The 27,670-nt window shown below is 36.5% G+C and overlaps 1 protein-coding gene across 1 annotated transcript in view; it reads right to left on the reverse strand.

Annotated features, from left to right (window-relative positions):
* Positions 1-2,646: 2,646 nt before the first annotated feature.
* Positions 2,647-27,670, reverse strand: part of Lnpep (leucyl and cystinyl aminopeptidase) — a 96,457-nt gene continuing 71,433 nt past the window's right edge. The window contains exons 14-18 of the mRNA XM_027927598.2: positions 16,889-17,073; positions 15,174-15,335; positions 12,835-12,975; positions 12,116-12,197; positions 2,647-11,551 (exon numbers count right to left, since the gene is read on the reverse strand). Coding sequence (XP_027783399.2) covers positions 11,420-11,551; positions 12,116-12,197; positions 12,835-12,975; positions 15,174-15,335; positions 16,889-17,073 — 702 coding nt within the window. The 3' untranslated portion in view covers positions 2,647-11,419. The remainder of the gene's footprint in view (positions 11,552-12,115; positions 12,198-12,834; positions 12,976-15,173; positions 15,336-16,888; positions 17,074-27,670) is intronic.

Raw genomic sequence — 27,670 nt, forward strand, 5'->3', positions numbered from 1 at the left:
AAATATTTCAATAATTTTTCAGAAATTGAAAATTGCAGGGGCCTTTGAGACAAAGAAAATAAAGACATAAATAGCCACACTAAATCCATGGGGCATCCAGTGTGCAATCCTCCATGTAGCACCCCAGGATCTATTAAACAGGATTTACAGAGGAGAGCAACAGTATCAGAAAACACTGAAAGAAAGGACTTTCAATTTTCCAACTTTGGCTTATACATAATGGAAACTTAGTAAACCATATACTGACATCCCTCAATAGTATCTATTGTGCAGATATGACCTCTTGTATGTCTCCAAATTTCCTTTCAAATTCTTGACTTCTGGTGCTTCCAGTTCAAATTGACAACTCTGTTATATTACTGTATTATTACATCATGTTCTTTTATGAATGGGAAAACCAGATTGAGATCATTGTATGTATAAATAAAGGTCTTGAATATAATGAAGCTTAGTTAAGAACAGAATTACATTACTTAGTTTTTGTCACTATGAATGAAATACCTGACAAGAAAAATTTAGAGGAGGAAAAGTTTATTTTGAGTTCATGGTTTCAGAGGTTCAGTCCATGATCACCAACTTCATTGCTCTGGGCCTGTGGTAAGGTGAGGAAGAATATCATGTCAGAAGTAGGTTGTGGAGAACTGCTCAGCTTATGGCAGCCAGGAATCAAAGAGAGTGAGGGAGTAGGTACAAATATAATCCCTAAGGGCATTCCCCAAGTAACCTACTTTCTCAAACTATACCCTACTTATCTATAGTTACCACCTAGTATAGTAGTTCTTTCAAATTATTAACACATCAAATGGATTAATCCACTGATGAGGTTACAGCTCTAATAATTAAATCCTTTCAACTTTGAACATTGACACTTTGGATAACCCATGAATTTTTGGGAAGTACCTCATATCTAAACCATAATAGAAATCACAATAGTCCCCAAAGTGCATTTAGACTCAAATAGACTTTGACTAGTAGACTAGATGTCATCTATGAAGAAAAAGAAAAGTATATTAGCACAAGATATTGAAAACTTATCATAAATCATTAGCTGTAGAGGATAAGTGTAATTAATAACTTAGAAGTATGTGTTTGCTCTGATAATAAAACACATCTTTACAGCATATAAATCTACTGTTGAATTTGCACACATGTTTTAGTAAACACTGTTTGGGGAAGGAAGTCCTCATAATAAGAATTGAAAGAAAGCAAAAAGACACAGCCAAATGAAATTCTTCTGTACTATAAGTTCTAAAAATAGTTTAGAAAAATAGGAAAAGGTATATTACTCTCCATCCGAAGACTATTGGAGTAAAAATATTTTATACACTTATAATGGGTTTTAGTTCCATGGCTTATGGTTGATGTGAATAAAAATTTTAAGCAGAATTTTTTTATCAAAATCTTTGCAATTCCTGCGATTGGGATTGTGACTCAGTGGTAGAGCACTTGCCTAGCAAATGTGAGGCACTAGGTTTGATCCTCAGCACCACATAAAAATAAATACACATGGATGTATAACCAATGTGTTTCTGCAATCTGTATATGTGGAAAAATGACAATTCATACCCTATTTGAATCAGATGTATAATATGTCAAGATCATTGTATTGTCTTGAACAACTAATAAATTAAAAAAAAGAAAAAAATAAGTAAAATTGTGTCCATCTACAACTAAAAAATTTAAAAAAAAATTTTTGCAATTTCTAAGAGTGTGTTGCCTATATATAAGTAATAATCACGATAAGAAATTCAAAAAGGGCATAGAATCAAGCTTTTATACTCCAGAAATTGGGCTTTGGGTATGAGAATTAAGAGTCTTACTCAATTTGCCCTCAAATGACCAACTTTAAGTCCTCATAATTACTGGAAAGAACATTGGTTCCAGTCTCCTTTTTTGGAAGCTTGAGAAATTATCAATTCTCTCTCAAGATTACTCACGGGGATAAATCTTGTGGTCCTGAACATAACTGTGGCAGTGTCATTCCAAACAGGCTGCACATTCACACCTCAGTTACCTATAAGTCAAAGTGGGTCCCACCTTCAGACTAAGCTAGCAGTGTTCCTTGGATTCACCACCATAGTAAGTTACCTATCTCATACTGACCTAGGTATGTATATTACTGTAACCAATTACTCCTTGAGAAATCTGAGTGTTCAAGAATTTCTTCATTCCAAAAAGAAGTAACTGCTGGATAGAGCTCCTCTTACTGAGTCCCTTGTCCCATATATCCATTGAAAGTTTTAACACCCACTCCAGGAAACATTTCGCAATGTGTAGAGGAGGTGTTTTTTGGTTGTCACACAGGGGGAAGGGGAGGGGAGGAGTTCCTTTTGGCATCTAGTGACTTCTGGTTGCAACTGACAATAGAGGCTGAGGTTGCTGTTAAACATCCTATGATGCAAAGGACAGTGACCCATAGCAAAGAATTATCCAGCCCCAAATGTCAATAGTGTGGGTTTGAGAAACCTTGAGTTAAAATATAGTAAGAATACTTGGGTACTGGTTAGGTAGAAAGCAAATCAGGAAAGACAATGTATATAGAAGCTACCCTGGTAGAGTAGGGCATAATCTCCAGATTATGAAATCTTAGAAGAACTATTGCTTTATGGAGGTATCTTTCGTAATCTGAAGAGTCCACACAATATATGTATTTAAATATTTTTATTTTCATTTCCCAAAGGAAAAAAAATAAGCAACAGTGTTTGCAGTTACATGCCTTTCAATCAGTGCTGGTCATATGCAAAACAAGTTATGAGAAGTATAAAGAAAAATAAACCTTTTCCCTTTAGAGGTGAAGCAACACAATTTGCATATATAATATTATATATATATACACATATATATGTATATATATATATGTATATATATATATATACACACACTATTTTCAAAATCTTCCACAAAAGACATATTATAGTACAAATTTAGATTTTTCACCAACAAGCTCAGACTGAAGGAATTGAAGATCTCTATAGGTGTTTAAATACAAAAATGTAATACTATTACAATTTTCCAAGTAATTACTTTTCAAAGTATTTGAAAAAGCCTAATCTTCACAGCAACATGGAACACTTGGCTTTAATCAAGACAGCTGTAAGACTAAGGTTTGTCTCAATGTGAGTTTGCTGATTAATGAAAATGCTCCAATTATGCTGTAATTCTCATTTTATATACACATACACAAACAAGTATATTATTGTACTGGTGGTTTACACAGTCCAACTTCTGGAGCATTTCATTCAGCTAAGCCATGACCTTTTACTTCCTTTGAAGTACTTCAAATTAAAAACCGTTCAGAAATATCACTAATGACTACCATGACTAACTGCAAAAAGGTGCCCATTTCTCTTTTATTTATGATCAAAGTTAAGTGTGTCATGAATAAACTCTTATTTTTCCTACAGCAGCAGGTATAAGTAACAGCAATGTATAAGCTAATTTTTCAACACTAAAACCTGAGAGTTTGATATGGTAAATAATATGTCCTTCCAACTTTTCTAGGAATCCTATCACTCAATGTTTTTAAAATAATGATATGGCAAATCTTAAGCACGAAACAGCATCATTACAAAGGTGGAAACCAAACAAATAATTGTAATATGCTGCAGTGAGAAGGAGGTTTACACATGCATTTTCTGTGATGCAGACAAATGTGCAGTCATAACATGTGGCAAATGAAAACACAATGTGAAATATGATATAAGAAGGCTAAAAGCAAACATACAGGCCTGGGTGCATGAATTGCATAAAAAAAAAAAGAACAAAGCTAATGAGGCAACACTGGCTTAAATTTCTAAGCACAACTGAAGATAATCTAACAGTGCAGACACTGAAGACAAAAGAGAAAAAAAGAGCAGGGATGATCCAGCCTAAGGAGAACTGAGGAAAGAGATAAGCCACACAAAAGAGTTCTGGGTAGAAAAGGGCGAACTTGCCCTGCCACATGTGGATGTTGAAAGATGGGAAGGGCTTGTCCCCAAAACTTATTTTGGATTAGTTTTTGGGCCCATGTTGTCATTCACCAAAGCAATGGAAATTACTCAAAATATTCATTCCAACAGTCAAAAATAATTCCTACTGGGTTTGAAAGAATATGTTACTGATCTATAAAGGATTTATGTAGATAAATCAAAATTCCAGGCCTTAAAAGTAACCTACTCTTAGGGTCTTCAATTGGCTTACCTGCTTCAACAGCTTGCCAATTACTGAATGATGAATCAGCAGTGAAGATTAAACACACCTCTACTTAGTACTATTCTCTGCCTTTCTGGAATGTACAAAAGTACAGGTTCCTTTTCACCATTTCACTCAGTGTAAATCAACACAAGAAATGCTGGATCTGATAAGTTTTTGCTACTCAACCATATCCAAGTGTCCTTTCTCATTTTATTTGCTGCATGCATATTGGCATTAGTTACACCACCACACTGCTACACCTTCAAGCCATATGGCAAGGACTTAGTGAGCCTTTATTTTTGTTAGGTACATTCAGAGCCTTGCAAGCGACCAAGTATAAAAGGGAAATAATGGGGGGAAAGGAAACAAATTATATATGTGTGTGTGTGTGTGTGTGTATGTTTGTGTGTGTGTGTATTTATATCCTTAAAGGTATGTAGCTTTAAGAATAAAGACAAATAACCATAAAACAACTATACTAACTACCACTAAATGAGGAAATATGTGGGAAAGGTAGAAGTGCTCTGTTATCTTATGAAACTCAATTTTCATTAGGTTCTTACACAGCCATACAAAGGTCTAAATAAAAAAATAAAACAACACAGAAATGAAAACATATCTATTCTTAGTAAGACTATCCCTCTACCAAAACTTCCTCTAAAACAAACAACTGAGTAGACAGCACACAAGTATCCTACTCACTATAGCCTGTGCGGGCAGTAAGGGGAAGGGGAGAATGGGAGGCTGTCATACACTGATCCTCGATTTTCATTAGGCACCTGTGTATCTATCTATGCAAAGGACAAGGAGCCTGACTGATAACAGAAATACATATATATATTTTTAAAAAGTATATACCCCATCCCTTTTCCACAACCCACCCAAAAAACCCTCCCCATAAAAAAGCAAACCCAAGTTATAAAAGTATTGCCCCTCAGGCAACAAGGGAAAGGGAGCAGAGGAGAGTTATCATACATCTGGACCTCCATGTTTCATTATGAATCTACAAGTCCCAGTAAAGGTCTGGGTACAGTGTGAAATAACACACAGAATTCAGTAAATATTTATATATATTAAAAATATATGTACAACCAGACCCCCCCAACAAAGAAAACAAATATCTATTCTACCACTGCCCACCAGGCAATGAAGGATGGGGTATGTGGGATATTTTTCATAGAGTCAATCTCAATGTTCATTAAGTATCTAAATAGTCATGCAAAGGGTAAGATTCAAAAAGGTGAAAAAATATTTACATATTAAAAATATACACATTTAGCCTTTTTTCTTAATAAGCTCATTCCCCATTAAAAACCTCAAAACAAAACATACACACACACACACACACACACACACACACCAAAACAAGCCCTACAGTACTTAGATACTACTACCTGTACACACAGGTGATAAGGAAAGAGAAGGAAGATACATCATACCTCTGGGTCTGAGTCTCTCATTATATTTGATACCTACAAGTCCAAACAAAACACTAGATTGGAAGTGAAAAAAATTAAAACTAGCAGACTTTTATATACATTAAAATATACATCTATATCTATATATCTATATATAAACTCATAAAATTCCCAGCCCTGCCAAAACAAAAACAAACAAAAAACCCCAAACCAAAAACAAAACACAACTAAACAACTACTCTACTAGTCATTGCCCATATAGGCAATAAGGGAAGGGGAGAAGGGATAATTTTTCATAGAATGAACCTCAATTTTCTTTATGTACCTAAATATCCATAGAAAGGTCTAGGTACAAAATGCATAACATAAAAAAGGAGCAAAAACATTTATATACAGATATAAAAGTACATTCCCCATCCTTCTGGGGTGTGGAGTAAAAAAAAAAAAAAAATCTACAACTCTACAACTATTGCCCACAGAGGCAATAAGGAAAGGGGAAAAGAGGAAATTTTCATACATCCGGACCTCCATGTCTCATTAGATACCTATAAGTCCACACAAAGGACCTGGCACAAAATAAAAAAACACAATACAGTAACAAAAACCACAGACATGTTTTATAGTATATATCCTGTCCTTAGTCCCCATTCATCCCTAAAAACTTAAAATACTTTAGAATTATTGTCCACACAAATAAAAAGGAAAAAGGAGAAGAGGAGAGAATCTGTGGTGCACTAGGAACCTCACATGTCCAAGTTGAAGGACTGTGAGTCAGTAAAATACTGCAAAAAAGAAGTAAAAATAGGCACATACATTTAAAAAGTATATGCTTCTACAGAAGCCTTGCAACTAACTGCCTATACTACCAGGCATTGCCCACACAGATAATACAATGAAAGAGAAGAGCAGATTTGTCATAGAAAGATCCTCAACTTTCTTCACAAAGAACAAGATAGGAAATGAAAAAATAATAAAAAAGCAGCAAAAGCATTTATATACATGTTTAAAGTATATACTCTTACCTTAAAACCACTTTCACTCCTCTAGCATAAAAACCTTCAAAAAACTCAAAACTGTTTTAAAAAGTATTGCCCAAACAGGCAGTAAGGGAAAGGGAGAAGAGGAGATTGTTATACATCTGGAACTCCATGGTTCATTAGGTAGCTTCCGGTCTGGTTACCCAATGAATTAATACAAGATAACAGTAAGAACACATATATACACTAAGTGCACTTCCCCTTTCCCCTACCCTCCAAATACCTCACTCCACAACTACTCTAGCTGCTGCCCAACAGGCATAAGAGGTGGAGAGAAGAGGCAACTGATACACATCTGGACCTCCATGTTTCACTAGGTCTTTTCATGTCCTTGAGGAGGACACAGTACAAAATGAATTAGTAATACCTTGTAGTAGCAAGCACATTTATATACACTGAGTGCAAATCCCATTCACAGCAAACACAACAAACTACTCTATTAGCTACTGCCTAACAAGACAAAAAGGAAAAGGGAAAGCAAGAGATTTATTATATTCTAAAGCTCAATTTTTAAGCATATATGCAACCATGCAAAGACCTATAAAACAAAGCATAAAAAGTAGCATAATGTTTATATACACTTGAAAGAACAATAGTCCCTAAGACTAGATCCAAGCAACAGCCAATATGACCACTCTGCTATTATCCATGCAGGCAATAAGAGAGGTAAATGGGACAATTCCATACTTGTGGACCTCCACAGTTTATTGACGTGCCCATGAAAAAGAAAAATGAAGTGCAAAATGAAACAACACAAAATAGCAGCAAAAACATTTGTACTCATTTTTTTTGGGGGGGGGGGAGTTACTCGGGATTGAACCCAGAGGTGCTCTAACACTGAGCTAGACTCCCAGTTCTTTTTAATTTTTATTTTGAGACAGGGTTTCACTAAGTTACTCAGGATCACCTGAACTTGCAAGCCACCTGCCTTTGCCTCCTAAATTGCTGGGATTGCAAGCGTGTGCCACTGTACCTAGTTCATTTGTTCATACTTTTAAAAGAAGCTACTCTGCATTCCTTCCAGCACTACCATCTCCTTTCAGAAAAAGAAACCAAATACTTACTCTGCAGCTATTGTTACAAAGGTAATATGGGAAGGGGAGAGAGAGATTCATAGGACAGTATTTCATTTTTCATCAAGACAAAATATTTAAGATGAAAGATATAAAAACAGAAAAACACATATGTACATTTAAAAAGTATATATATCTTCCCAAACCATGTAAAAAAATCAATTATTCTACTAGCTATTGCCATGCAGGCAAATGGGAAAGGGAGATGAGGGGATTCATCATCCTTTTTTGGACCTCCACTTTTCACTTGGTACTTACTTGCCAATGAAGAGAACAAAGCACAAAATAAAAGAATGCAGAACTAAGCAAAAAATATACCTTAGTTTTAAAAAATACAAATGGGGGTTAGGGGGGGAAAAAGCTTTTTTTTTTTTTTTTTAAAAAAAGAGATAATTCCAATAAAAACAAAAGTAATAAAGGCAAAGGTGAGAAGAGCTCCATCATACCTATGACCCCAATTCTTAGGCCTATGTAACAAAATCCAGGTCTAATTTTGCCACTCAGTCCAGGAACTGCTGTCCATGGTGATGATACATCTGAGATGGATTGTACCTTCCCTGTCGCCCCATGAAACACAAGGGAGTCATGTAAATGCTCAGCAGCCTAATTTCAAATTTTGGTTCCAATGCTTTAGTTTGCATAGACTCTTAAAATCCTGTTCAGTAACAGGCTACCAGTATTCTAAACAACTTAGCACTTAATATGACTTCTTACTTCCCAATATTCAGAAAGGATTCTAATTGGTGCCCAAAAATACTGATGCAGCTTGATTTGCTCTCTATACCCAGGACTCTTCTGAGAGCATTTTTATTCCTACAGTAACAGTGGCTAAAGTCCCATAAAATTAAAACATATAGCAAAAAAAAAAAAGTTAAATAGAGCCTGATATAGTAATTTTGTGAACACTGAAACAAGAACAAATACAATTTCATTTAAAGAAACTTAAAAAAAAAAGATGGAGGAAGGCATAAGCTTATGATGGAAGCTGCCAGTACTTGCAGTATAATGTCTAATCCCTTCATAACAACAGAACAATCTGAACTCCTCCAATTTCTTTTTTCTGAACCTTTCAGGTCTCCAAGGTACATGTTTTCCTTCTACAATTCTAGATTTCCAATTCTGTCTTTCCTAATGATTTAGTAGCATGTGCCTTTTTATAGTATATTCAAGTAGATCGTCTCTCTTCAATGAACTGAATACTCATTTCAACAAGTACTCAATTATGTCAGATAGCTGTGTGCTTATGTGAAGGCATATTACGACTTCTGTGCTTCTGCGTTCCAAGAAATACAATGCATAACATAAAACTGGGGGGAAGGGATCAGAAAACTACCAATATAATTAATAACTATAAGTTATACCTCTCATTTAACCTTGTATTCCTGACTTAATTCCCATATAAATGGGTTAGCATAACATTAAAAATTATGGAATTCCATGGGAAAAATAGAGATGAGGACTACTAACATGACAAAAAAACTGAGGTGAGGGCTACAAATAAAATTGCAGATAGTATGGATCCAGTATCATGGGAATGAACATCTTTGGGTATAGGGAGAGTAATGGATCATGAGTTACCTCTTTTTCAGCCCATGTTTTGGTAAGGTTTTACTTACAACAACACGCTACCACCTGTACCCCACATACAGTCACAGAAAAAAATTATATCAATTAAATACAAGATTTGCCAAATGCAGAGTTAACATGTATTTTAGGAGCAATGTGAAGATGGGGAGATAAAACTGAAGAATCTTAACTGATTTCAAGAAGTAGCAAACTTTAAACTCTGTATCAAATTGGAACTTAGTAATATAAGATGGTAAAATGCCAGTAACAAAAAATTCCCTAAAAGATTAGTATTTTTTCCTTCACTCTGAAAGTACAAAAACATACTACCTTTAAATATCAAGTAAATTATCGTTCATTTACCAAAGCACAGGGGAATAAAGATCTACAATCATCTCAGTTTCAATAAGACATCTTCAGATGATTCTGTGATTCTCATAATATTTTCAAAAACAAATCAATGTTTAGAAAAGACTAAACTGAGAAAGACACACTAGGATTAAAGCAGGCTATCTTTTAGCTTGCCAGCCTTTTAAATTTTGTTATATAAAAATATTTTCATAAAATAAAATATAACTTTGTACACAACCCCACATTTCCTAACTTCATATCTGCTGAATAAAAAAAGGTGACCTTTCCCAATGTCTGTGTGGAGTGTTTTAAGTGCTCACAAACAAGTCATTCCCCTTTTTATGTACATATATGCTGTTTTCAAAGAAAATATAAAGTTCTCAAGAGTTATTATGAAGAAAACTTTTCTACTAAGAATCAAGGAAACATAACAATCTACTTATAAGTCTGCATAGCTCAAAAAGTTCAAGTACAGTATTTCTCCTTCAGGAGTAAAATGCCATATAATTTTGGATTTCTTTCTTTCATTCTGTCTTTCCTTGGCCATTCCATTTAATGTTAGTTTGGCCATAATAAAAGAAGAATATGATTTTTTTTTCAACCAAAGTATAGTACTGTTTTTAATAGTGGAAAAAATTCAAAGCCCACCATATTAAGCATGAATTTGATTTATTCCTATCCCACATTCTCTTTGTTTCTTTAAGGTACTATGGTGAACTTCAAATAAAATTTTTTAATTTCTCAAAGGCCCTATTTTAAAATATGCTTCTAATATGCCACTGTATCATATAAAATGAAAATCCACACATGGGTGTGATTTAGAGAGAAAGCATCTATGATCTGTGAGGTCAAAAGACAACTTAAGCAAATTGCATTCTTAGTACTAGAGATACAAGTCACAATGAAAAACACCAGTGCTAACAGATTGTTTGTCACAAACACAGAAATATTTATCTAAAACAAATATTTAACTGAAAAAAAGGCCTATCTAGGACAGGAGAGATGACAGTGTATAGATTTTGGGGATTATTGGCATTCATGAAAAAAATAATTATAATTAACTCTAACTCAGTTTGGAACATTTTCCTATGGTAACACTATATAGATGAAACAAAAAGTATTAAATATTTGGAAAATTTAACCTTTTGTCCTGGTTATTTATCTGTTCAATAACAACAAAAATTTTTAAAAAATTCTGTAGCACCCAGCTATTGTGCAGGAAAAAAAATATAATAGAGATATTATTTAAACTTTTTTCAGAAAATAAAGGATTACTCAAAACCCTAAAATCAAAAGTAGATCTGCACACAAATCAGTTCTCTGCAGCTGCATGTGTCACCATCTTCATTATCATACCCTTCAAGGCCAGCTCTGAGCCACCTTTCAATAGCATTTGAAAACAAGAAGCAACAAAGGGCTGCCAAACCAGCAGCATGCAAAGACGGTGGGTCTTACAGCAGACCTTTCCTTGTTTCACTGGCTCAATAACTTCCTGGACACTGAGAAATAGGATAGAATTCCAAAAATGATTTTTTCCCCATATATCTTCAAGGTAGAAAAATTACTTATTGTTTTTGTAGATGGTTGGCATACAGATGAATATAATTTTGTAATAAATAACTACATACTGCCTAAAGACATTTCAGAAAAGACAGTTGGGCCCTGAGCTAACTAGAACTTTTAACAGTGCAAACAACTCTGCCACAGTCTTGGCTTCACCTTGGCTTTGGCAGAAGCAACAGAGCCCAAATTCACAAGCTCTCTAAATGGGTGACAAAACGAGGTGCAGTTGTGCATGCTACAGCCACCAAGACAGATTTTTGAGATTCTTCTCCATCCATTGGATATTCAACTGAATGACTTCCAAGGCCTCCTGGACACAACGAAGCCGAAAGGTTGTCTCCGACTGATTTTCAAAGAATGCCTGGACCTGTAAGTTCCACATAGAAGAATTGTAAAGGAAAAGGACAAGCAATCTGACCATCCTTTAAAAATGAGCTTTAACTTATCAATGGCTCTGCTGATTCCTTGCAAGCAGTAGAAAGAAGTGCTTTAACATTGAAGGTATCTACATGGAGTTCTCAACCAAGCATGGTGATATCTGAAGTGGTTTTAAAAATGAATTTCCTTTACTCCCACAAGAATGAATTTTTCTAACTTAAAATATATATTAAAAAATGTTCAAGAAACAATGAGTGTTACCTAAAGTTTAAATTCACCTTTTGAATGGAATTTCTCAAAGTAATTTTATTACCACTGAAATTATTTGTATCAGAAAGAAAAGGGAATAGTGTTGAGGATGGATTCAGAATGCTTTCTCCTTGCCATACATCCAAACCTCTACAGGTAATCTCATTACAGCATCATTAACACTGATGAAGGGAGACACAGAAAAGGGATGAGAATTAGCATGAAAAGATACCATTTCACTTATACCAGGCAAACTAAGGGGAAAAGCTACATAGGCTCCCCATTAGCATTTTATACAACCAACCTCAAACAAATGTGCCTTCGTTGAAAACAGGTGAGTAGATCCAGCAACAATACTTTGTATGGTATAGGACCCAAGATGGAACCTGAAGAAACACAAACATAAGAGAGAAAAATGAGGCAGCTACACGTAAGCAAAGCACTGCTTCTGAGTGCAAAGGACTTGTTTTAATGCAACAGGCAAGGTGAAGCCTCTTGGGAACTGCACCTTAGGGTCAAGGATAGGCTACATATGCTTGCTGCCAGGGGGAAAGGAAGGTAGGCAGATTACGCCAGGAGAGTTTGGGATAGCCCTGTGAATTTTAATCCATTTGATCTTTTCAAAGATCATACACACACACACACACACACACACACACACAGAGAGAGAGAGAGAGAGAGAGAGAGAGAGAGAGAGAGAGAGAAATGTCAATGTTTTAAAAGAGAGAAAGAAGGAAAGAAACCTGCATGTGTTATCTGGCTAGGTGTGAGTTCTCATAATGCCTTGGCAATGGAGAGGAATTTTAAACACACCAAATAAATTGTTATTCTGAAACAGTCTGTGGCCATGCTGGTCTAAGTGATTGGTGTCATGCATGGCTGGCTTTGATTAGTACTTGAATGGAATACCCTGTTAAATGACTCTAGCTACAGAATTATGTTTATAAATGTGAATATTTCTGGGTGTTTTTTTTTTCTAAATAGAGTCTGAGAACACTAACAGTCATTCTCTGAGAAACTTACTTCTGTACAAGCTTATTCCAGTTCTCCTTGACAAAATCCCATGCCAATAAGTGTCCAGGAAAATGTCGGCCCACTGTTCTAATGATAAATGACAACTTTTGTGTTCGGATGATATCTCCATCAAGGCTACTTTTCATTAACCTGAAGAGCAAAACAGATTTAATCTCCAAAATAACCATTCATGAAGACATGGTGGCTCCACTGAAATTAGTATTGGTTTCCTAAGTAAAGGTGGATAGCAAATCAAGGGAAATAAATATTGGATTAGTCGAAGAGTGAAAGCTTGCCATTTTTAAAACATAAAGGATGAACTCAACATAGGCATTTACATATACTGTCACATAATAATTTTTGATATATGAAGGATATTTAGGGAATATATTCTGTTAGAATTTATTACAGTTCTTGAGACTGGTACTTCTTTCCAGCAAAAAACATTTTTTTATTTGAATAGGCAGATAAATACTTTAATTACTTTTAAAAATTGGGTTGTTTAAATGATTTGACAATGAAGGTACATTTCATTATATACTAATTAGTAGGTAGCATTTATTGATTTTGTGTACTAGATAATGCTGTAAGTCTTCCACACAACAGTGCTATGAAGTAGGCATTTATTATCCATCTCCATTATAGTTGAAGAAACTTAAGGTTATATAATTGCCCCATGATTTATAACTGACAAATACTGAAGCCTAGCATTTGGAATGTATGTGGTTCTTAGATAGTATACTATACGGTTTACTGAGAGTAAGGAAAACACACCCTCCCAAAAGAATGTGGCACTATTTTTTAGGGCAAAAAAACCTCAACGTCCAACAAGATGTGGCAGGTTAAATAAATTATAATACAGCCATACTTATGAATACCATGTATCCATAAAAACAAATAAAAGTAGGCTTTATGAACTCAATAATTGATTACTAATCAAAAAGAAAACATTGAATATAGGATAAATCTATGTTAAAAATGTGATTAAAGTTGGGCACGCTGGTGCATACTTATAATTCCAGTGACTTGTAAGACTAAGGCAGGATTGCAAGTTGAGGCCAGCCTCAGCAACTTAGCAAGATCAAAATAAAAAATCAAAAGGCTATGGATCTAGCTCAATGGTAAAGCACCCCTGGGTTCAATTCCCAGTACTTAAAAAATGTGGCTAAATATGCATGCATGTCTGAATGCATATGCAGGATGAGCATCATCAGAGTGCTTCTCTTGCAGAATTTTTCATATGACAAATGCTCAAGCTGTAGGCCACAACTGCTACTATTAACAGAGAGAATGGAAAATAAGAATTAATGTGAAGGGTCATGAGAAAGACTTCCATTTTAGTTCATCTTCTAGGTATGATTTGAACACCTTATAATGGGAGTTGCACATGTGGTGAACCAGGAAATAAAGTTTTCTCTATCTGCTTAGGTCAAAGGCTGGCCACTGCTCTAAATAAAATGCCTATTTGCAGTGTCTTGTATAGAAAGTGAGCACATGCTAAGGGCATCTCTGTGACACCATTAGGATTTATCTCAATGAAATTACATAAGAGAAGAAAGGAGACCCAGGAGCCTCCTTCTATCCTTCTTGTATGGCTTTCAGCTTCTGTGTCCCCATGCTCCAGATACCTTCTCACTTCTCTTGATTCGAGCTCCTCTACCCTGCCATTGTGTGTTCCTCCTATCAGGAGGCCTCCTTACAGCCCTTCTTTCACCCATGTGAAATTCCCATTCGCAAGTCTTCATCAGCTGGATGTTAAAAAGAAGTCTGACGAATAAATTAACATGAAGGTAGAACTTCTAAGTTTTTAAACATTACCTTTTTCTATTTTAATTTTTTTTGTTGTTGTTGTAGATGGACAGAATACTTTTATTTTATTCATTTATTTTTATGTGGCACTGCTGAGGATTGAACCCAGTGCCTCACATGTGCTAGGCAAGGGCTCTGCCACTGAGCTAAAGCCCCACCCTACATTATCTTTTTCTGAAGTGTCTGCATTTTTAAAATGACAGTTTGAACAGAGAAATGCCTTGGCCCAAAAGAATGAGGTACTAACTGTGTAGTTTAAAACATGCCAAAGGGAAGAGACATTTTTGAGGAGGGTAGAAGGTTGTGATCCTAACATTTCCAACCTCTGAATAAAGCATATTTTGCCTGTCTGTAAAGGTTCAATCACCAAGATGAAGCCCAGCACCTGCAGAATTTTGTCATACTGCCCAAGTCAGGTCTGGCTTATGACAAAAAGGAAGAGGGAGATCTCAAAGAAAATGAACTTCCATCTGAGGAGCAAAGTGTTTTTTTTATCTTTTGGTTTCTTTATATCAAATATTTCTTGACTAGCTTCATACCAGTGAAGTTTCCATACATCCTCTGAGCTGGCAAGAGCTTCAAGTATTTTGTTTTTCTCTGCTTCAGAGCCTATAGATTTGTACTTGCTTAAGAGGAATAACCAGCCTTCCTCAGTTTTTGCTCCAGCTTTGAACACAGTAGTCATGACATCAGTAGGCAGGCTGTAAGAGAGATGATCAAACATAAGAAAAATAAGAAAGCATTCTGAATACAAAGACAAGGACATGGTATTGAGTGGCAGTGATGTGTTGTGGGGCAGGGTAGGCAATAATCACAAAAGTCTTAACTATACAATTTAGAGTTAAGAAAAAGGATAATTCAGTGATTTCTGCTTTCCTATGAGTAGGACTCTGAAGAACACCAGTTCACAGTGCAATTTAATACAGTAATTATTCACCGAGCACTATTAAGAATCAGGCAGGCAACTGGAGAGAGGATGAGAAATAGTCCCTTGTCCTCCAGGAACTCATGGCTATCTCAAAGTGTACAGCAATAATAACATGTAGCAAGTTTCATGGTATAAATTCAGAAGTGGGTACAAAGGGCAGGATATAAGAAGAAGAGAGGATGAAACACAGTCTGGTTTCTTCAAGATCTCTGAAATGGGCAAAACTTGAAGAGTTATTCGAATCCTCTACTCCCAACTTCCTATCTGATACTTGAATCTTTTCTCCAAAATGCCCAAGAAAGAGCCTGGAGACAATCGATCATCACCCAAAGTGTTGCTACTAACTGCTCACTCTACCTGCCATGTTTTGTTTCTAAATTAAAGGAGACTTTTTTTGTCATCACACACCCATAAGAATGGCTGCTATCAAATGAAAAAAAATAGGGACTGGGACTGTAGTTTAGTGGTAGAATGTTTGCCTAGCATGTGTGAGGCTGTGGGTTCAATTTCTAGTACTGCAATAGCTTTCTTTTTTTAATCAGAAAATAACATTGGCAATGATATGGAAAAACTGGAACATTTATGTAATTTTGGTGGGAATGTAAAATGGTACAACATAGCAGTTCCTCAAAAAATATTAAAAATAGAATTTTTATGATCCAGCATTACTACTTCTGGATATATATCAAAATGAATTCAAAGCAAGGGCTCCAAGAGATTTGTGCCTATGTTCATGGCAGTATTACTCACAATGGTTAAAAAGGTGGAAGCAATCCAAAGGTTTATCCATGAATAAATGGATAAACAAATGCATTAGTGCATATAGTAAAATATTACTTGCCCTCAATAAAGGAAGGAATCTCTGACACATGGTACAACACATGTGAACCTTGAAGACATTATGCTAAATAAAAAAGGATAGATGCTGTATGGTTTCACTTATATCACATATCTGTTGTAGTCAAACTTACAGAAGCAGAAAGCAGAAAAGTGATTTCCAGGGGTTTTAGGGAGGAGGGGGTGGAGAATTGTTTAATGGGTATAAAGTTTCAGTTTTGTAAGAGGAGAAAAGTTCTGGAATTTGGAGCACTACAATGTGAGTATACCTAACACTATTCAACTGTACTCTAATGAAAGGTTAAGATGGTAAATGTTATGTGTATTTGACCCAAATTTTTAAAAATGTCTTGTCTGAGAACATAGGTGCATAGAGCTCTTCTACATTAACATGCAGTTTTATAACATTTACGACCCAGGTTAAGAAGATTTGTTTTCAGTGTATTATGTGAGGTAAAGGGAATTCACTTGAGTGGACATACACTTCACCTTTGAGTTCCATTGGATGCCATCCAATCATTAAAGAGCTTCATGGCTTCAGTGCTACAATTCTCCAGGCTATGGGTGCAAGCAAATTCTAGCAAGACTGATCGAAGCTCTCGCATAGATGGGGGGCCCTCATCAGTCCAAGTTTGTTGTTGAATTTGGTGTTGAAGCAATTTAAATACTCTGGTCTAGAGAGACAAAATGGATTATAAAGGAGTAATAATAATTAGAATAACCAGTAGAATCAGAACAATCACATCTTTCCCCAACATTTATTCAATTAGGGAGGAAAAAGGGCAGATATTTCTCATTAGATATCAAATGACATATGAATCCCATGTAAAGCTGGAATGAAATCCACTAAATAACAAAGCCTGTACATAAGGTTGCTACAAGGGGGGATTTTAGTGATAAACTCAGAAAGAAATAATGGCATCTGTGCAGTATCCTGTGTATACTCAGCTAGAAGTTACTTTCTTGCCAAAAATTATCACCTATAACTTGCTGATGAAAGGAACTTGAAATTTCCTGAACTAATGCTTTAGAATCATAAGCTCATAAAGCAAAGAGAGAAAAATGCACTTCTTTACTGATGACTAATGTTTAAATGTTTTTAAATTCAATATTAAAGGTATATTTAACATATGAACTAGTCTAATACTATAGCAAATTAATATAACCATACTAACAAGAAAATGAATGCTATATGGAAGAATAATTATTTATAGTATTCCCACAATTTTTTATGTAAAAAAATTTCACATCTATCAGAAGTGTGCAAGTATAATACAGTGAAAATCCATAAGCTGTTCATCTAGATTTACCAGTTTTTAACACTCTTTCATTTGTTTTATATGTGTGTAAAAACACATACATGCTTGTTTTTTTTCTGGTTTTAGCTGAACCATATGAGAATAAGTTACAGACATGATGTTTCATTTGTAAATACTATAGCATGCAACTCCCAGAAATAAGGATATTCTCCTATTTAACCAAAATGCCTTATCGCACTTAAGAAAACAGACAATTATTTAATAATATCTACTATACTATCCAGTCCATTGTTATAATCACACTTTGGAATAGGAAGTCACTGTAAAATATATATTTTTTATATTTAGGAGTCACCAAATTTTTCATCTCTCTCTACAATAAAAGCATAAAACTATCTAGAGTATTTTCATATTGTGAAGTATTTTTATGTTGGAAACTGTTGTGCATGGGGGCAGGGTGAAGACACAGGATTAAAAAACACTGCCTAGGACAGAAAAGGCCCAGTGGCCCAGGGCGGGACAGAGCTTCCAATCACTCCTGCAAGGTAGGCGGGCCTGCGACCCACTGGCAGAAGAGGAGCAGCCGCCTGCTGAGAGGCTGAGCCGCCCCCTCCCCCTGCACTGGCATAGTAGACGGAACTGGGACCAATCACAGAGCAGGCCCAGCGGCCTGCTGAGGGGCAGAGCCGCCCCCCACCCCCCTCGCCTGCCAGGTAGGGGAAGGGTGACCACCGACAGAAAAGGCCCAGTGGCCCGCGGCGGGACAGAGCTTCCAATCACTCCTGCAAGGTAGGCGGGCCTGCGACCCACTGGCAGAAGAGGAGCAGCCGCCTGCTGAGAGGCTGAGCCGCCCCCTCCCCCTGCGCCGGCATAGTAGAGGGAACTGGGACCAAACACAGAGCGGGCCCAGCGGCCTGCTGAGGGGCAGAGCCGCCCCCCACCCCCCTCGCCTGCCAGGTAGGGGAAGGGTGACCACAGACAGAAAAGGCCCAGTGGCCCGCGGCGGGACAGAGCTTCCAATCACTCCTGCAAGGTAGGCGGGGCTGCGACCCACCGGCAGAAGAGGAGCAGCCGCCTGCTGAGAGGCTGAGCCGCCCCCTCCCCCCCGCGCCTGCAAGGTAATCGGAACTGAGACCACCATCAGAACAGGTCAGACCTGCAACCGAGAGACAGAACAGGCCCAGTGGCCTGAGGAAGGGTAGAGCCGCCCCCCCCCCACGCCTGCAAAGTAGGCGGACCTGCGACCCACTGGCAGTACAGCCCCAGAGGCCTGCAGAGGGGCAGTGCCGCTGCCTGCGCCTGCAAAGTAGGCAGAACGGCGACCACCGACAGAACAAGCCTAGCGGCCCGCAGAGGGACAGAGCCGCCGCCCGCGCCTGCAAGGACGACGGACCTGCTACCGACTGGCAGAGCAGGCCCAGCGGCCTGCCAGCGTGGTAGGCACATTGCCCCAATTGGCGGAGGGGCAGAGCCGCCGCCCGTGCCTGCGAGGGAGACTTTGCAACTATACAAGACCAATATAAATATATAGGGGGAAAATTCAATAGCACAACAGTTTCACCAAGAAGAAAGGAACGCGAACAGTATGAAGAGACAAGGAAAGAAAGGACCACAAGCATTGCAGGTCAACTCAACTTTAGAAGAGGTAATAGATGCAGCTGATGGAATGTCAGATAAAGAATTCAGGATATACATGCTTCAGATGATCTGGAGTCTCAAGGAAGACATCAGACAGCAAAATCAGACAATGAAAGATCACTTCAACAATGAATTACATAAACAAATACAAGAAGCAAAAGATCAACTATACAGGGAAATAGAGGTTATAAAAAACAAACAAACAGAAATCCTAGAAATGCAGGAAGCAATAAGCCAACTTAAAAACTCAATTGAGAATACTACCAGCAGAGTAGAACACTTAGAAGACAGAACATCAGACAATGAAGATAAAGTATTTCAACTTGAAAAGAACATAGACAGCTCAGCAAGACTGTTAAGAAACCATGAGCAGAACATCCAAGAAATATGGGATAACATCAAGAGACCAAATTTAAGAGTCATTGGGATACAGGAAGGAACAGAGTTTCAAACCAAAGGAATGAGCAATCTATTCAATGAAATAATTCGAGAAAACTTCCCAGACTTGAAGAATGAGACAGAACCCCAAATCCTAGAAGCCTACAGGACGCCGAATGTGCAAAATCATAAGAGACCCACACCTAGACACATTATAATGAAGATGCCCAACATACAGAACAAGGAGAGAATTTTAAAAGCTACAAGAGAAAGGAAGCAGATCACATTTAGGGGTAAGCCAATCAGGATAACAGCTGATCTTTCAACACAGACTCTGAAAGCTAGAAGATCCTGGAATAACATATTTCAAACACTGAAAGAAAATGGGTTCCAACCAAGAATTGTGTTTCCAGCGAAATTAAGCTTCAGGATGGAAGATGAAATTAAAACCTTCCACGATAAACAAAAGTTAAAAGAATTTGCAGCTCTAAAACCATCTCTTCAAAACATCCTTGGCAAAACATTACAGGAAGAGGAAATGGAAAATAACAATGAAAACCAACAGTGGGAGGTAGGACACTAAAGGGGGGAAAATAATCAAAGTGGAAAACAAACCATGTTTAGTAACATAAATAAACAAATATGGCTGGAAGAACAACCCATATCTCAATAATAACCCTAAATGTTAATGGCTTAAACTCACCAATCAAGAGACACAGGCTAGTAGAATGGATCACAAAACAAGACCCAACAATATGCTGCCTACAGGAGACGCATTTGATAGGAAAAGACATACATAGGCTGAAGGTGAAAGGTTGGGAAAAATCATATCACTCATATGGACTTCGGAAACAAGCAGGAGTATCCATACTCATATCAAATAAAATAGATTTTAAGCCAAAGTTAATCAAAAGGGATAAAGAGGGACACTACATACTGCTCAAGGGAACCATACACCAACAAGACATAACAATCATAAATATATATGCCCCAAACAATGGTGCAGCTATGTTCATCAAACAAACTCTTCTCAAGTTCAAGAGTCTAATAGACCACCATACAATAATCATGGGAGACTTCAACACACCTCTCTCACCACTGGACAGATCTTCCAAACAAAAGTTGAATAAGGAAACTATAGAACTCAATAACACAATTAATAACCTAGATTTAATTGACATATATAGAATATACCACCCAACATCAAACAGTTACACTTTTTTCTCAGCAGCACATGGATCCTTCTCAAAAATAGATCATATATTATGTCACAGGGAAACTCTTAGACAATACAAAGGAGTAGAGATAATACCATGCATCCTATCTGATCATAATGGAATGGAACTGAAAATCAACGATAAAAGAAGGAAGGAAAAAGAATATATCACTTGGAGAATGAACAATAGGTTACTGAATGATCAATGGGTTATAGAAGACATCAAGGAGGAAATTAAAAAATTCTTAGAGATTAATGAAAACACAGACACAACATATCGGAATCTATGGGACACATTGAAAGCAGTTCTAAGAGGAAAATTCATTGCTTGGAGTTCATTCCTTAAAAAAAGAAAAAACCAACAAATAAATGATCTCATACTTCATCTCAAAATCCTAGAAAAAGAAGAGCAAAACAACAGCAAAAGAAGTAGAAGGCAAGAAATAATTAAAATCAGAGCTGAAATCAATGAAATCGAAACAAAAGAAACAATTGAAAAAATTGACAAAACTAAAAGTTGGTTCTTTGAAAAAATAAACAAAATCGACAGACCCTTAGCCATGCTAGCGAAGAGAAGAAGAGAGAGAACTCAAATCACTAACATACGGGATGAAAGAGGCAATATCACAACAGACACTTCAGAAATACAGAAGATAATCAAAAATTATTTTGAATCCTTATACTCCAATAAATTAGAAGATAGTGAAGGCATAGATAAATTTCTTAAGTCATATGATCTGCCCAGATTGAGTCAGGAGGATATAGACAACCTAAACAGACCAATATCAATTGAGGAAATAGAAGAAACCATCAAAAGACTACCAACTAAGAAAAGCCCAGGACCGGATGGGTATACAGCAGAGTTTTACAAAACCTTTAAAGAGGAACTAATACCAATACTTTTCAAGCTACTTCGGGAAATAGAAAAAGAGGGAGAACTTCCAAATTCATTCTACGAGGCCAACATCACCCTGATACCTAAACCAGACAAAGACACTTCAAAGAAAGAAAACTACAGACCAATATCTCTAATGAACCTAGATGCAAAAATCCTCAATAAAATTCTGGCCACTCGGATACAAAGGCACATCAAAAAAATTGTGCACCATGATCAAGTAGGATTCATCCCTGGGATGCAAGGCTGGTTCAATATAAGGAAATCAATAAATGTTATTCACCACATCAATAGACTTAAAAATAAGAACCATATGATCATCTCGATAGATGCGGAAAAAGCATTCGACAAAGTACAGCATCCCTTTATGTTCAAAACTCTAGAAAAACTAGGGATAACAGGAACATACCTCAATATTGTAAAAGCAATCTATGCTAAGCCTCAGGCTAGCATCATTCTGAATGGAGAAAAATTGAAGGCATTCCCTCTAAAATCTGGAACAAGACAGGGATGCCCTCTCTCACCACTTCTGTTCAACATAGTTCTCGAAACACTGGCCAGAGCAATTAGACAGACGAAAGAAATTAAAGGCATCAAAATAGGAAAAGAAGAACTTAAATTATCACTATTTGCAGATGACATGATTCTATACCTAGCAGACCCAAAAGGGTCTACAAAGAAACTATTAGAGCTAATAAATGAATTCAGCAAAGTGGCAGGATATAAAATCAACACGCATAAATCAAAGGCATTCCTGTATATCAGCGACAAATCCTCTGAAATGGAAATGAGGACAACCACTCCATTCACAATATCTTCAAAAAAAATAAAATACTTGGGAATCAACCTAACAAAAGAGGTGAAAGACTTATACAATGAAAACTACAGAACCCTAAAGAGAGAAATAGAAGAAGATCTTAGAAGATGGAAAAATATACCCTGTTCATGGATAGGCAGAACTAACATCATCAAAATGGCGATATTACCAAAAGTTCTCTATAGGTTTAATGCAATGCCAATCAAAATCCCAACGGCATTTCTTGTAGAAATAGAGAAAGCAATCATGAAATTCATATGGAAAAATAAAAGACCCAGAATAGCAAAAACAATGCTAAGCAGGAAGTGTGAATCAGGCGGTATAGCGATACCAGACTTCAAACTATATTACAGAGCAATAGTAACAAAAACAGCATGGTACTGGTACCAAAACAGGCGGGTGGACCAATGGTACAGAATAGAGGACACAGAAACCAATCCACAAAACTACAACTATCTTATATTTGATAAAGGGTCTAAAAGCATGCAATGGAGGAAGGATAGCATCTTCAACAAATGGTGCTGGGAAAACTGGAAATCCATATGCAACAAAATGAAACTGAATCCCTTTCTCTCGCCATGCACAAAAGTTAATTCAAAATGGATCAAGGAGCTTGATATCAAATCAGAGACGCGCCGTCTGATAGAAGAAAAAGTTGGCTACGATCTACAGTCGGTGGGGTCGGGCTCCAAATTCCTCAATAGGACACCCATAGCACAAAAGTTAATAACTAGAATCAACAAATGGGACTTATTCAAACTAAAAAGTTTTTTCTCAGCAAAAGAAACAATAAGAGAGGTAAATAGAGAGCCTACATCCTGGGAACAAATCTTTACTCCTCACACCTCAGATAGAGCCCTAACATCCAGAGTATACAAAGAGCTCAAAAAATTAGACAATAAGAGAACAAACAACCCAATCAACAAATGGGCCAAGGACCTGAACAGACACTTCTCAGAGGAGGACATACAGTCAATCAACAAGTACATGGAAAAATGCTCACCATCTCTAGCAGTCAGAGAAATGCAAATCAAAACCACCCTAAGATACCATCTCACTCCAGTTAGATTGGCAGCCATTATGAAGTCAAACAACAACAAGTGCTGGCGAGGATGTGGGGAAAAGGGTACACTTGTACATTGCTGGTGGGACTGCAAATTGGTGCAGCCAATTTGGAAAGCAGTATGGAGATTTCTTGGAAAGCTGGGAATGGAGCCACCATTTGACCCAGCTATTCCCCTTCTCGGTCTATTCCCTAAAGACCTAAAAAGAGCATGCTACAGGGACACTGCTACATCGATGTTCATAGCAGCACAATTCACAATAGCTAGACTGTGGAACCAACCTAGATGCCCTTCAATGGATGAATGGATAAAAAAAATGTGGCATTTATACACAATGGAGTATTACTCTGCATTAAAAAATGACAAAATCATAGAATTTACAGGGAAATGGATGGCATTAGAGCAGATTATGCTAAGTGAAGCTAGCCAATCCCTAAAAAACAAATGTCAAATGTCTTCTTTGATATAAGGAGAGTAGCTAAGAACAGAGTAGGGTCGAAGAGCATGAGAAGAAGATTAACATTAAACAGGGATGAGAGGTGGGAGGGAAAGGGAGAGAGAAGGGAAAATGCATGGAAATGGAAGGAGACCCTCAGAGGTATACAAAAGTACATACAAGAGGAAGTGAGGGGAAGGGGAAAAATAATACAAGGGGGACAAACGAATGTCAGTAAAGGGGGCAGAGAGAGAAGAGGGGAGGGGAGGGGAGGGGAGGGGAGGGGAGGGGGGATAGTAGAGGATAGGAAAGACAGCAGAATACAACAGACACTAGTATGGCAATATGTAAATCAATGGATGTGTAACTGATGTGATTCTGCAATCTGTATATGGGGTAAAAATGGGAGCTCATAACCCACTTGAATCAAATTGTGAAATATGATATATCAAGAACTATGTAATGTTTTGAACAGCCAACAATAAAAAAAAAAATAAATAAATAAATAAAAAAAATAAAAAACACTGCCTATGAAATACGCATTTATTAAATCCACTAGAAGAGAAAAATTCTAATATAAAAACGTTTACAAGATTTTTTTTTAAAGAGAAATTTTTTATGGCTATATAAAGAAGGATCAATGGAAAAAAACCTTACTGGTGCCCCTCTCCTTCAGGGATCTCAGGCAAGCAGATTCCCTTCACTGATGGTTTATCTTTTCCATCACCATCACTCTCATGTCTCAACTAATCAAGTGATGACCACATTATGACCACAGATGATCACATTCAAAAAAAATCTCTCAACCCAGAAATTTTAGTTCAAGTTCCTCACAAAGCATTATTTTATTCTTGTGTATCATTGTCAATACCCCAAATGAGTCTTATTTGGAGAGTTTTAAATTTGAGGCCATTTTTTTCAGCAGATCTTCTCTGAATAAGTCTCTTAATGGAGCTTAACAGGAGAATGGAAAAAAAGATTCTATGCAAGAAGGACTCAAAGTCTGTGATAATGTATCAACTTGCTTTGTTTGTTTAATAGCAATGAAATAGAAAACAGACACCTCATGGAATGTGTTAGTGCTAAAGCTTGGGAGTTATTGGGAGGACATGAAGTGGAAAAATATTTGCAATGCACACTGATAATGCAAGGAACATCAAAGCAAGACAGGATCCCCCTTGGACAATGCTGACTGCCTTGATATCAGCTGTCTACAACTGGCCTAACCTTTTCAAAAGAATCCTGAGAGCTCACTGTCCCAAGTGACTAAATAATAAAAGAAATTTAAAAGCTACTCAAACTGTCAAATAGAAACAAAGGAAGAATGTAAGGGAAAAAAAGTTATGTTTGAAATCCTACTTTAAAAAACTCAGTGGAGAAACATGGCAATGCTTATTGAGAGCTTATAATTACACAAAGGAGCTCAAGGAAAAAATGGCACTTCACATATTAGAAGCAAAGAAAACCTGACCCTTGAAGATGTTACACTACTGCAATTATGGGGTACAGTTTTATTAGTGTGTCTCTCTAGATTACATCATCAAGATGAATTCTTAAGAGTTTATTTTAATTATATTTCAAATTATAACTATTTTATTAAAAATAATTCTATTTTTAGAAAAATTCCATTATGAAATATGGACATTTATTAGCAATTCAGGTTATATTTTGAATTAATATTAATGAAGCAGGTACTTCAAATTACCTTTCCCTTTCAGAAATAAAGTGGAATCTGTTTTTCTATGGTTTATAAATTAATGTTTTGAAATTTTAGCTCATTAAAAAACAGAATCCAACCATATGATTTCATAAAGTAAAAATTGGAAGTGGGGAGAGGAAATAAGTTGTTGGGTTATATAAGAAACAAACAATGGATATGTAAAATAAAATACAACAACAATAACATAAAATGGTTTAAAAAATAAAAGACAGGGAAAGATGCTGGAACTTATGTTATATATTACATTTTGATTTATTGCCCTAATTTTACACTGATATGCCCAGAGAGTTCTTTCCTAGGTCAACTGAGTTTCTTAAAAGTGAAATGTCAGTTTTTATTGAAAAAGGTTTATCCCACCAATGCCTCATATGTAAGAGAATGACAGATTACTAAGTGATAAAACAGGAATATGGCTGGGATCAGACATTAACATCAGATGTGAACAATTTAACAAGATTCAAATGTGCCTCCACCACAACAGCACAGTATACATCACAATATGTGCCATATATCATGTATAGCCTACACAAAAATATCCTATATATATAATGCTTTGGTTAAAATGACAAAAATAATTAGACACTAATTTTAAACACTAATACTTTGAACTTTGGACTCAAGGAATTAGAAAGGTCTGCCATCTCAGTTCCTCACTACAGAGTTCATAGTTTGAGAGTTTTGATACTACCATAATGCCCTAAGATTAGAAAAAGAATTTCAAAAGATACAGGTTCTCTCTAATGATGAACTGAAGCCAACTTGGATTTTAGTTAACAACATGAAGACTTACAGCAGCAAAAGGGTCTGGGTTCCTAGAAACATATACTAAGCCTCCTGTCCTTGTCATCTGTCCATCAGTCCTTGGGATTCTACCCTGAAGTATGTTCATAATAAACACACACCTGCCCAGAAAATTGGAAATCATCCAGGATGAAGATACAGTAGAAAGAAGAGTTACTGAGTACCAATAGGAAAGAATTTCAAAGGTCCAGATCTGTGAATTGAGTTTAATATCTGTGTTCTCAGTATAGGGCAGCTTGAGGTAAATATAAGTGCTTCCTGAGATTAAGCCCTAAACAAATCTAATGGAGACAGTCAGGGAGAAAATGGCTTCTACCATGATGAAACGTAATTAGGTTTATGGCTTCAGAGTAGGCAGACATTCTTTATATTCAAAACTAATACTGTCCTTCAATAGTGGGGAAAAATGAATTAAATATATTAATCTTATTTGTTGCTACTTCCATTGAGTTAGTTTAACAGTGATCTCTCACACACATACATTCATGTTTGCTTTGAACCTGTGAATATAACTTTATTTGGAAATAGGGTCTTTGCAGATATCAAATTAAAACGAGGTCATACTGGGAAACAGTAGTTCTAATCAAATGGTGTTCTCAGAAGAAAAGGGAAATCTGGGACACAGAGACACAGGGAGAAGACCATGTTGACAGAGGCAGAGACTGGAGTGATTCATCTTACAAAGCCAAGGGATGCCAAAGATTGCTGGCAACCACCTAAAACTAAGAAAGAGACAAGAAACAGATTCTTCCTCAAAAGAAACAAGCCCTACCCTGCCCCCAAAAAACTTATTTTGGCTTTCTAGTTTCTAGAACTGTGAAAAAAATTATTTGTTGTTTTCAGACACTAAATTTATAATAATTTATTATGCAAACTAATATACTACCTCAGTTGGTACTGATATAATATGGCACTAATCACTTCCAAAGTAATTTCACAATTAAAAATACAGATATAAATGAAATATACTGGGAAAACCAGATAGGCACAATGAAGTAAAACTTGGTGTCTACTTCATACCATACACAAAAATCAATTCCAGAGCTA

Source organism: Marmota flaviventris, chromosome 5 (assembly GCF_047511675.1).
Source record: "Marmota flaviventris isolate mMarFla1 chromosome 5, mMarFla1.hap1, whole genome shotgun sequence".
Taxonomy (NCBI): Eukaryota; Metazoa; Chordata; class Mammalia; order Rodentia; family Sciuridae; genus Marmota; species Marmota flaviventris.